This window comes from Syngnathoides biaculeatus, chromosome 4 (genome assembly GCF_019802595.1).
Source record: "Syngnathoides biaculeatus isolate LvHL_M chromosome 4, ASM1980259v1, whole genome shotgun sequence".
Classification (NCBI taxonomy): Eukaryota; Metazoa; Chordata; class Actinopteri; order Syngnathiformes; family Syngnathidae; genus Syngnathoides; species Syngnathoides biaculeatus.
This window is the reverse complement of record NC_084643.1, coordinates 19,208,135-19,221,147: the sequence shown is the minus strand read 5'-3', so window position 1 is coordinate 19,221,147 and position 13,013 is coordinate 19,208,135. Positions and strand designations below refer to the sequence as shown.

The 13,013-nt window shown below is 39.1% G+C and overlaps 1 protein-coding gene across 2 annotated transcripts in view; it reads left to right on the top strand.

The window, feature by feature from the left end:
- Positions 1–13,013, top strand: part of atad1a (ATPase family AAA domain containing 1a) — a 49,384-nt gene that overhangs the window by 17,609 nt on the left and 18,762 nt on the right. For both annotated transcript variants that reach the window (XM_061817715.1, XM_061817716.1), the window contains exons 5-7: positions 7,417–7,617; positions 11,106–11,212; positions 11,364–11,453. In XM_061817715.1, the coding sequence (XP_061673699.1) occupies positions 7,417–7,617; positions 11,106–11,212; positions 11,364–11,453 (398 nt within the window). The remainder of the gene's footprint in view (positions 1–7,416; positions 7,618–11,105; positions 11,213–11,363; positions 11,454–13,013) is intronic.

Sequence of the window (13,013 nt, the reverse complement as noted above, 5' to 3'; positions counted from 1 at the left end):
GGAGCAAGTGGCAGGGAGCCAATACCCAGTAAATAATTTCTCAGGAAATAATGGTGGAAAATAAGTATTTGGTCAAGGGAAATCTGTCCTTATTTAAACAAGACAATGCCAAGTCACTTGTTAGAACAGCGTGGGTTTGTAAATGTGAGTACTTGACTGGCTTGCTAATAGTCCAGACGTGTCTACCATAGAAAATGTGTAGAACATTCTCTTCATTTTCTTTTGGCTTGTTCTGTTAAAGGAATACTCCACTGAACAATAAAAAACCTTAATCCTGTAGGTCATATCGTATGTACTGGACCTTGAAAATTTGAGGTTAATCCGATATCATTTAACGTTGTTTTGAGAAGATTTTTATCGGCTATTACGAATTTTCATGGGTGCCGCCATTTTGGAGACTCACATGACTTAAAAAAAACAGGAAGTGACATTGCCCGTGTGCAAACAAAGGAATACACAATAACAGAGACCATTGATTTCTCTGATTTATCTTGATCTGCTGAAGAAATAGCAGCATCGGTCGAAGATGGAGGTATACACATTTGAACCTGTGGCTGTAAATAATGGTGAATAAATAAGGCAGAAAATTGGGAGCATATTGCAGTAGAATTTTGTAAGTTAGCTGTTCAAGAATTTAAGACTTTAATTACAAAAGGCATGAAGCTTTTGGAATGCCTGCTAGTTTTGGTTTGCATTAATCGGTAACACCTATCCAATAGAAGGAGGTGGAAGACCTGGTGTCCAGGATGTGGAGGATCTGATGGGTAGGAGTTCTTCCTTTTTTGTGACACCCACAAACCAGACTGAGATTGAGGTACACGGTACTGAGTTGATGACCACTGTGTAGAACTGTCTCAGCAGTTGTTGTGGCAGGTTGTGCTTCCTCAGAACCCATAACCCATGGGCATCCTTTGCTGGGCTTTTTGGAGGATGGAGTTGATGTTTGTCTCCCACTTCAGGTCCTGTGAGACTGTAACTCCCAGGAACTTGAAGGTCTCGACAGTTGACACAAAACAGCGTGTGGGGCAGATAGTGAAGTATCCCTCCTGAAGTCCACAATCATCTCTCCAGTGTTTTGTGCGTTTAGATTGTGTTGGCAACAACAAAGCTTCAGCATCTCTATTTTCTGTCAATATGCAGACTTGTCTCTATCTTTGATGAGCCTGATGATTACGGTGTCATCTGCGAACTTCAAGAGTGTGGCTTTTCTTGATGTGCAGTTGTTCATGTAGAGCGAGAAGAGCAATGGGGGGACGACACAACCTTGGGGTTCCCTGGGCGCTGATGGTGCGTGTACATGAGTGGTGTCCCCCATTCTTACCTGCTGTGTCCTACCTCTCAGGAAATTGTAGATCCACTGGTAGATGGTAGTCAAGACGCTGAGCTGGAGAAGCTTGGTGGAGAAGAGTTCAGGGATGATGGTGTTAACGCAGAGCTGGAATTCATGAACATGATCCTCGCATTGGTTCTCACTTTGTCATGGTGTTCAAGGATGAAGTGCAGAGCCATATTCACTGCAACATCCACAGACCTGTTAGCTCAGTAGGCAAACTGCAATGGGTCCAGCTGGGGACCTGTGACACTCTTGAGGTGGTCCAGCACAGCTTGTTCAAGAGACTTCATGAGCACAGATATCAAGTCCCCAAGGTTTCTTGGGGACTGGAATGACTCTAGAACTGTGTGAAGCAGGTTGCTACTTCACACAGTTCTAGAGACCTTCTGAAGATGTTTGTGAAGACTGGAACAAGTTGATCTTTGCAGATTTTGAGGGATAAAGGGTCTGGGCACGCCGCTTTATCTTTTGTTGTTTCAAGTTGTGTCTTATGTCCTGTTCGTGGATGGTCAATGGAGAAGTCGAAAATGTTGACGTGATCGGTGGTGCAACTTAGGTGTGTGTAAGTGTCCTTTTCGAATCTGCAGTAAAAGCTTTTCAGGTCGTCATCTAGATCACTATTATTGTCTACTGGGGGTATCATTGCTTGTAAACTGATTTGGAGTCGTTGGCGCGAAACAATTCTTTCCAGCTTTGCTGTATAATCCCTCTTTGCACGGTTGATTTCTTTAGTCAACTGTTTTTGAGTGCGATTGTCCAGTGCCTTATCCTCATGATATGCGACCTCTTTAGCCTGCGGAGTTGCCCAAGTTTGGCAGTAAACCATGGCTTGTTGTTATTGAATGTGCGAAACATTTTTGTTGGTACACACACCTTCTCCCACAAACTGACATATGCTGTAACACCATCCTATATTTATCTAGGCTGCTCACTGAATTTTTAAAGACACTCCAGTCTGTGCTGTTGAAACAGCTTTGAAGTTATAATTTTGCCTTGTTGGTCACTTTTTCACTAATTTTAGAGTAGTCTTTACGCTCTTAGGTTCTTGGCAGTATGAAGGTATCAAGTTGATTAAGGAGTGTTCAGAGGAGCCTAGGGCAGCACTTGGAAAGACCCACTATGTGTTATTTACTGTGTTATAGCAGTGGTCCAAAGGGTTATTTTCCCTGTTCATACAGTATATGTGCTGCTTGTATTCGGGGAGTTTGCGGTGGAGTTTGGCTTTGCTAAAATATCATAGAATAATGAGGCATGAGTCTGTGTGTTTTTTCTTAATTTTGTTTACTTATTCGGTGAGTGTTAGTGGTGCTGTGTTCATGCTCGCTTTAGGCGCCACGTAGACACCGACAAAGATGAAAGATTCAAACTCATGTGGCAAGTATAATGGTTTTCATTTCAAGCACAGCGACTCTAAAAGTGGGCAGCAGTGTGTATCGTGTTGTGTGACTTTGTCTTTGCACTATTTTTCATAGATGTAGAAACATATCCAATCACCTTTTCTTTTTCCTGCCAGTTCCGCGATGCGATCTGCCCGGTTAATGTTGAAGTCTGGTATTCTTATCTCCCCTCCTTGGTCCTCTCAGTGTCCCACTTCTTTTTAGCTAACCTCTTTCCGTGTAAGTGTCCTACACTTGAAGGTTCCACCAGAAGACATGTCAAGGACTTTCCTGTGTGTTTCACTGATCGTCTTGCTGTTGTGGTACAGTCTTCTGAAATGCTTTGAACTACTTCATCTAGCTCAGGGTTGGCAACCCGCGATTCCCAAGCCGCATGCGTCATTTTCATGTTTATGTTGCTGGTTTGCGTGGCTTTGGAAAATAAATTATAAATGTCTGTGTATAAATGTGCATCATGTCTTCCTGTTAAGTCTCAAGTTTTTAACTTCTTTCTTCAAACCTTCTGAAATATCGATGATCACCATTCACCTTTTTCAAAAACGTTTGACAGCACTTGACGTTGTCAGAAGGCAGATTTGACAACCGGCATGCGTGCAAAGCCCAGTGACAACAAAACTGCACAATATCTGGACAATATATTTTGTGTGTTCATTTGTTTAATTTTTGTTGTAAAGTGTAAGATTTTGATGTCAAATATTAAAATCAAATTATATTCATTGTATTTTTTTGTCACTCAAAATATGCGTAACGATGTCGACATGCCTCAAAGATGGCATTCACAGTCCTGTGTAAAGATGAAAGTGACATCTTACAGCCCTGATTTGTAGATGCTGTGCACAGAGTTTGTGGAGCAGAAGTCCCATTAACCAGGTAAAATATTCAGGCAGTTATTTTGTAAATATTTATTTTCATTTTTAATTAAAATAGTGCTCTTTTTTTCCATTGTATTGTAATACCCTCGGCAATGAGGACCAGGAGTCACTCCGTTGTTTTGTTTTGTTTTTTGCTTTTTTGTAATTAACACTTCGGCAGCACGCCGAACTCTCCAAAAACAACAAGCTGCTCGGTTACACTCACCCTTGCCCCTCATCTACCTTACTCCACCCCTTTGCGGTCTTAAAGGGATAAACTCAGAATTACAAATCTTACAATATTTTTCAATTCACATCAAGGCACCGGTACAGACTGCGAATGCCCGAAGGATGATGGCTCAAGGCATTTTTTCGTTGCTAGATTGATAATTTAAGTAAATTTTTGTAATTCATTTTAAAAAGACCGACTCTGCAATTAAAACAAAATTTAAGAGTTCTAAATGTGTTCACTTAATGAATAAAATTACGTTTTCTGAAACATGAATGGACTGCATGGATTTCATAAACTGTTATTTTACAATTTTATATATATATATATATATATATATATATATATATATATATTACACACACATTTCGGCTAACATCTTCATTTCAGATGTGAAGTCTTTGGAGCTCCCAATGTCTTTTCCGTGGAAACCTGGTCGAAATGGCTGTTTGAGTGGTAAAGGTTACCGACCCCTGCTCTATCTCCTTTCACTTAGTTAGTAAGCTACATGTGGGGCATAACCACAAATTACATTTAAAGCAACACTCTCAATTACAAGTTTAGCCTCAGCACTCAACTCAATTTGAAAAGCTTTTCACCTCCAGAACATTAACTGTTCCTTTAACCCACTACACCATTTCTCTTCCCTGCTACAACATATTAAAATGATTTGAAGGCTGCCCCTCTTGCTTTAGGATATTCCCACTTGGTCTCCTTAATATGCAATATAGATACCTTTCTCCTTATCATAATGTCAAACTCCGTAGTTCTTTCTGTTATGGTCCCAACATTCAAAATCCTGCCTTTCAGTTCGAGCCTGTGTGTTCCTTTCTTTCTGCATAAGAACCTGCATTCTACATATCCTTCGTCTTTGGACGACAGTAGCTGATTTTCCAAAGGCGCCCTATAGGTTAACAGCGCTGTGGGGGACGTTGTTATCCTGGGCCAAGACCAATCCTATATGGAATTATTTGGATGAACAGTCATGTTAGTTTGGTAAAGTCTTAAGATGGATGACCTTCCTGATGCAGCCCTCTGCATTTATCCAGGTTTGGTATAGGCCTATAGTTTGCACTTGCTTGTGCTGCTTTTGCCCTTGTATTCGGTGGCGAATTATGAAAATTGTAAAAGATGACACCAAACACCCTGGACTGTTGAGCAACTGAAGTTGTATGTCAGGCAAGTCTGGGAAAGAATTCCAAAAACAAAGGTTAGAATTAGTATTAACAATGTGTCCTCAGTTCCCAAAGGAGTGTTTGAGGAAAGGTGATTTAACACAGTTGTAAACAAGCCAGTGTCCCAGATTTTTTTGGAACATGTTGCAGGCATCAAATTCTGAATGGTTTAATATTCGCAAAAAAAGGCACATTTATCGGTTTGAACATTAAATATATTTGTCTTTGTAGTGTACTCTAACCTATTTCGTAAAGGAGTATCCAAATAATTATGTTCTTATTTACATTTTACACAATGTTCAGACTGCATTATAATTGGGGTTTAGTATAATTTCCTAACATGTTCTACCATTAATGTGAGCCAGTACAACATGCAGGTAAAAAATATATATATATATTCAAGAGAAGGGAAATCAAAATAAACAACTGATAATGTGTTTGCTTACGTTTTCCACACCGTCTTATAACTGGGGATGTGGCTGTGTTCATATTTGACCAAGCACATTCAAACGAATCTAAAATGGTAGTCAGCACACACCAGCTAAGAAAGTGCTCGAGAATAAACATACATATGTTCGAAATGATCAAGTAGCCTTTTCCTGACTTTTTTCTTTGTTGGAGAAACCTAAATGTTTAGTGCTAACACTGAGTGGAATTTGGAAATGTTAATAATTCCCACCAGCTTGACAAATGCCCCAGTTTAATATGACGAAAAACACCTCCTGAGCATGGTGCTGTCACCACCATGTTTCACTGTATGTAAGGTGTTTCGGTGATGAACATTGTTGAGTTTACGCTAAGATTCCTTTTTGGAATTATTATAAAAAAGTTCTGACTAGAACATAACACACCTGCCCACATGCGTTTCGGACATTTAAAGTCTTTGTTTTTTCCCTGTATAAGATAAGGTTTCTGTCTGTCCGCCGTAACTCTATAGCCTAGACATATGAAGTTGTTAGGAGGTTGTTATCTCATGTACAAAACGCAGCACACTAATCCCTCGTTTTTTGCAGTTAATTGGGACCAGAACCACCTGTGAAAAGTGAAAAACTGTGAAGTAGCGGGAACGTACTGTATCTTTATGTGCGTACCAGACTGTTTAAAATATGTAAACACTTTGTACTTTGCATATTTGAGACAAAAAGAGGTAAATATAACTTATAAAACACTTACTGTTATATTACTGTATAGTTAATCACTGAGAGACTTCCATTCATCACTCAAGAGACTTTTGGGTGAAGCGCTGGTGATGTAGCTTTGAGATGGGAAGTTGTTTTGTGTGTGTGTGTGTGTGGTGTGTGTGTGGTGTGTGTGTGGTGTGTGTGTGTGTGCGTGTGCGTGTGTGTGTGTGTATGCGTGTACCAGAATGATTAATATATGTCAACAGAACAAGTGTCGAGGTAAACAATAACACTAAAACTATAAGATTCTTATTACAGTATGTAATTAACATTCTTCACTCGGAGAATCTTCTGTTGGAGGCGCTGGCTGTTGACATTGCTGAGTTTTTTACCTTTGAGATGAGTTTATGTTTTTTTGTGTATTTTTGTACCTCATCCTCGAGGGCGTGAATCCCCCCTTGGAGCTTGAGGTTTTTCAGCATCTTTCTTCAGCCTCTTCAAGATCTTCATTGAGCCGTTTTTCTGCAATCCGCTATCCACATACCTGACGCCGCTTCCATTCGAACAATCCTCTTATTTCGCGGAGTCACAACACTTTTCGCTTCCTTATTAAAAGTTATTGAATCGGTATTACGGATCTTTTGTAGCACACCATAATGGCGCACTACAAAGCGTAATTTCTGCCGCCTTTGATCATTTCCAAAAGGTTTTTCACTGATCGTCATAATGTTCCTCTTCCTCTTGGGTTCTAGGGCTGAAGCATCAGCACAGCACTTTCACGGCATTGCAAAAACGAGAGTTTATCGTGCAGTCAGTCAACATTATAGAAATTTGTAGAAAGGAAGGACAAGGGAAAGGGTTGAACCAAGGTTGCTGGGTGAGGCTTTGATGATGCACAGCCAATCAGCTCACGACATCCACAAATGCTCTCATTGGTCGACGTCGCGCCAGGGATCAATCTGATGCCTTGTATCAATGCGTCTTCCCGCAATATGCCAATATGACTGTATTTTTTCAAATTTTTTTTGTTCGGGGGGGGAATAACACTTAGCACTGAAGCCGCAAAAAGTGAAGCACGAAGTATTAAGGGAACCCTGCATTTGCCAGAAATTCCTCCAAATCCTTCAACATTGTTGTCGGCCTCTTGGTAGCCTGCATGACCAGTGTTCATCTCCTTTTTTCATAAATTTTATTGTTAAGGCCATTTCTTTGTAATGTTACTGTCATGACAAATTGTTGTGACATAGCTCAACAAAATATTACACAATTGGGTAATTTGACTAAGACCTGTTACCATTGTATCCTTCCAGGTGTTTTATTGTTTGGTCCTCCTGGGTGTGGGAAGACCATGATTGCTAAGGCAACAGCCAAAGCTTCTGGGTGCAAGTTTATCAACCTGCAGGCCTCTACACTGACCGATATGTGGTATGGTGAATCACAAAAGCTCACAGCTGCTGTCTTTTCATTGGCGGTCAAACTCCAGCCATGCATCATATTTATTGATGAAATTGGTGAGTGGATCAAATGACTCTCAGTGCACAGTTTTTCAATAAATGTTTTCTTTTCATGTGTACTGTATATTTTGTCACTCCATCTCTGGTAGTGAGATGAAAATAACTGCTTATAAAAAGATTAATACTGTCCGCAACAGGGGCGCATAAAAAACGCAAGCAGGTACTAATTGATAAGTGTCATTAGTACTTGATCAATATGCTTTAGAATGCAGTTCTAAAATGATTAATTATTAACTGTTTTATTAAACTCTCCGAAATAGTTTGTGTGTTCCTGTGGGGAAAAGGTTTTATAACATTCCAAATAAAATTACATGTTTAAGATTTTATAAAACTACTACGAGTTTAAACAACAAAAATAAAAAGACTCAAATTGTCGTGTGCCAAATGACCATATAACGCACAACAGTTTAAAAATGCAAATCGATTCCAAAAAACTGGAGGGAAAATGTCATTACATGTTGACTTTTTTTCAAACAAACGCTATATGCACCACAAATCACAATGAAGTCAAGTTAACAGTAGCCTCTTTTCAACATCACCTGAACAACTCATCCATTTACAGTGATGTGAAAAAAATATTGGCTCCCTACTCAAATTCTTATATTTTTCCAGAGTTTCACCACTTTAAGATTATCAAACCAAAATTAATATCACATAACTATAAGAATTGGAGAAGGTGGCCATGACTTTTTCACAGCATTGGACAAAGTCCATGGATAGCTTCTTCCTGTATCTCATTTGAGGAAGTACACTGTAATTGCACCCCAGTTGCTCTTAATAGTTATACTACTGCCACACTCATTGGTCCTCCTTTTAAGGATGCTCCACAGGTTTGAGGTCATGGGATGATGGTTGCCACACCGGATTTGTCCCCTAATTATCAAACCAGTTGAAACATCTTATGCATCATTGAATAATGTTGGATTTTTGAGAATACTTTTACAAGACTGTTTTCAGCATCAAACCTGTTCTTTTAAAATAAATATTGGCTCTTGCATAATTTTTTTCTTCCACTTCGTGATACTGTAAGATTTATTTTGCTTTTAATTTCTTTTTCTGAACAGCTGCGGTAATGTTTTCATTTGAAAGGTGGCCATTTCATTTGAAGATAGAAGATAGTGCCTAACAGAGTAGTCACCTCTATAATGAAGTCTAGTACTGTCTACAGACATTTTACAACTTATTTACTCAAGCGAAGACTTTCTAAACATAAGACAGTGTACTCAGGACATTCGAAAATCCGTTCAGTTATTTCTCTGTTACTCACTGAGTACTGTCACTGTAACTAAATTGTAACTCTTTTGGGAGTTAATTGCAAGAGGAAATAAGCTGTTGGAATGTCTGCGTTTTTTAGTTTGCAATGTTCGATAGTGCCAGAGGGATAGATCTGGAAGAAGCAGTGACCAGGATACAGCGAGTCCAAGAGTATTGTGCGTGCTCTTGTCTTAGTTCTGGCACTCTGCATATCCTCAAGGGTGGCTAGGTGGGTACCAACAGTTTTTCTGGTAGTCTTCATTATCCGTTGCAGTCACAGTTAGTCCTTTTTGTGACTGCACCACCCTGACTGTGATGAATGAACACGGGATTGATTTCATGACATATACACAGTTACCCTGGGTGTTGTCAAGCAGCAATCAGAGTTACTAAAACAAGGTTTTATTCATCCAACAAAAGTGCAATTTTGGATGCTGAGAATTTCATAATTGGAACTCTTCCAATAGTACAATCTGGAGATGAACGTTTCAGCAGACTTTGAGAATTAAATAAATGGGTCAAAGAAGAAGCTTCATTGACATTTTATGCCTTTTTGGGTGGTACGGACAACTTTACTAAGTAGCCCGCTTCAGTCTAAGTTAACAAGCAGTTAAGTTATTTGCTACCATTTTTTTTTTTTTTTTTTTATTTTTGCTGTGTACATCATTCACCAATACAAAAGGAAATCATTGGGCTTTTTGACATGGCTGAAGGAAAAAAATGCAATAGGGTTCTTCACCCATACCTAAACAATTAGAGGAACAAGAGCTAAGACTACATGAGGAGCAGGTGGTGTCACTCAAGTCACTCAAACAATTGGAGGAGCAACTGAGGACTGAGATTAGACAGCACTTGGAATTTCCCCACACCCCTCCCCATCCTATTGGTGCAAAGCCAAGCTCACCATTCACTATTATCATCTGATCTAAATGCTCTCTTAGATGTAAAGCACAAGATCAATGCTACAATCAGAATTGGAGTCCAACACACACCATGCCAATATCTTCCTCCCATCCCCACTCTCCTGAAACCAACATCCAATAAATGCGACAGGCCCCTCCTCAACCCATGAAAAATCTTCTCTTTAAATCTGACTGATATGTGCAGTGGTACGGCTTCAAATCATATACATTCTTCTCCAAAAGAAATCTGACCTCTATGGAGAGGCACTTTTAATTCCTGTAATTATAAGGCACCGAAAGTTGGTCAAAGGAATACAGCACAAAGAAAGTAGAGCTACAAGCTTAGTGATGATTAAATGTCAACCCAACAAACCATTGTCTACATTTACTGTATCTCTGAGACTAGTTATATTGAAATTCCGGTCACTGGATAATAAATCAACATTGATTAATGACATTATTATGACCTATGACCTAGAATATTTATTTCTAAATGAAAGATGGTTAAAAGAAAGTAGCTCTAATGCCATTTTAAATGCAGTAACACCAACTAGTTTTAATTTTTATGAACAAGTATATTGCTTTTTTAAAAATCATTATTCCACTGTAAAGAAATTATACAGGGAGATTTTAGCTATTTTGAATTTCTCTGTTTTTTAGTAAAGGTGATCCCAAGGTTAAGACCTCCAAGATACAATAAAAAATTTATGGACAAATTTTCAGAATTACTGTCAGTTATTTTTAGTGACTACAGCTCTTTTGTCATAACTGGTGACCTAAATATTCATGTTGAGAAGAACTTTCTGCTATACTGGAAATCAGCGATACATTTGACCTATCTCAACAAATTAAACACGCAAGGTCACATCTTAGACCTTTTCATCACTAAGGATGTTTAAATTCTACCAGTTTACATTTAAGATGTAGCTATTTCTAACCATTTTTTTGGCTGTGTTTGTGTATGAGGATTAGTTCATGGAGCTCATTAGTATCAAAAAATGCGATTGGTGAAAGTTGATTAATTTTTGGATAAATTCACCCGGACAATCTCAAATATCATGAATGGTGTATCTCCTATTAAAACTAAGACATTCTTGAAGTAACCTTGAACACAAAGAATGAGTCCTATAATTGGGAAGACCTTTAAATCAAAGTGTAGGAAAGCAGAACACAAGTGGAGGAAAACTAAACTCCAAATTGACTGGCCTCTGATGACAGTCATTGTGATTTTAGAGTTAGTCAGGGCTCAACAGCAATCATCAGTTAAAACCTCAACAATCTCGTACTTTAACTCTCAGGTATATACATTGGTTCTTTTATTGTTCTTAGAGTCATTTCTCAGGAACCGCTCCAGCCTTGATCATGAGGCCACTGCCATGATGAAGGCTCAATTTATGAGCCTGTGGGATGGCCTGGAAACTTCCTCAGCCACTCAGGTAATTACCATGTCTTACACTCTAACCATTAAAGCCTTTGCAAATAGCAGACTTAGTTAATCTCAATCAGCAGCTATGTAGCTATTAGCATGTTGTACGAGCATGTGCTAACACTATACTATTACTATATACACTATTGATTCTGTTACAGGTGATGGTCATGGGGGCAACTAACCGACCACAAGATGTAGATCCTGCTATCCTACGCAGAATGCCCACCACATTTCATGTTGCGCTTCCTGTAAGAACTTCTTTGCAAAAGCAATGTTCAATCTGTGTAATATTCTTTAATCAGAGGAGTATTGTACATCCATCCATTTTCTTCCGCTTATCTAAGGTTGGGTTGTGGAGCCAGTGGCTTAAACATAGAAGCCCAGGCTTCCCTCTCCCCAGCCTCTTCTTCCAGCGCATTCAGAGAGATCTCAAGGCATTCCCAAGTCAGCCAAGAAACATAGTTTCTCCAGGGTGTCCTGGGTCATCCCTGGGGCCTCCTCCCAGTGGAATGTGCCCGGAAACTATTACAAGTTACATGGCCCTGTGTGAAAAAGTAATGGCCCCCTAAATACTAATAACTGGTTGGGCCATCCTCAGCACCAACAACTGAACTCAAGAATTCTTTCTCTTTCACTTTTACGTGGAGATGTTTTGGCCCACTCTTCCTCGCAGAATTGTTTTAAGTTAGCTAAAATTTAGGGTCTTTGAGCATGGAGTTTTTAAGGTTGTGTCACTGCGTTTCTATCATATTCAAGGGCGGACTTTGACAAGGCTACTCCAAAATTTTGTTTTTTTAAGGCAACCAGAAATTGACATGCTGGCTAGAATGTTTTGGATCGTTATCCTGCTGCAGAACTCAAGTACGCATGAGCTTGAAGTCACAAAGTGGCTGAACATTCTCCTTTTAGGAATATTCTGTTAAAGACCAAAATTCATGGTTCCATCAATCACAGCAAGTTGTCCAAGTCCTAAAGGATCCAAGTAGCCAAAGACCTTCACACTACCACCACGTTTGACTCTTTGGTAGGATGTTCTTATATTTCTTAAATCCTGTGCTACATTTAAGCCAGATTCAGTGAGACACACACCTTCCAAAAAGCTGAACTTTAATCTGGTCTGTCCACATAGTCTGGGGAATCATTCAGGTGGTTTTTGCAAAAGTAAGAACAGCCTTTTTTTTTTTTTTTAACCCCCCCTTGAGGAATTTTTTTGTAGGCTGCAAAGGTTCACCACTGTTATATCATTTCTGGATTTGAGGTTGATGGCTCTTCTGTGGTTCACTGGAAAGCTTTTCAAAAATGGCTTTGTAACCCTTTACAGACTGATCGTCAATGACTGTATCCCTTGACTATTATGAAATTTCTTTGGATCGTGTCATGTCATGTCTGTTGCAGCTTTTTTTTGACCTTTCATCCCACTTGATTTTGTCAGACAGTTTCTGTGGAAGTGATTTCTTGACTGAACATGACTGGAGGTATTCAGGGTTGAGTATGTTCAGTGAAAATTAAACAAAAGTTAAATAGCATCAATAATTACTTTTTCACACAGGGCTAAGTAACTTTTAAACTTTTCCTTAGTAAATATCACAACTTAAATTCTGCATTTTAAGTGCATTTGGTTTATATTTGTCTGATCTTTACATTTGTTTGATTATCTAAAATGTTTAAGTGTGAAAGTACGCAAAAATATTGTCACGGTCTGTGGTAGTTGAAGGTGAGTAAGAGAAGGTGTGAAGGACCCAATGCAGGTAAGCTGGAAGGCAAGGCAAGAGTAGAAGAATCTAAAAAGTCTTTAGTTCTAAAAATAA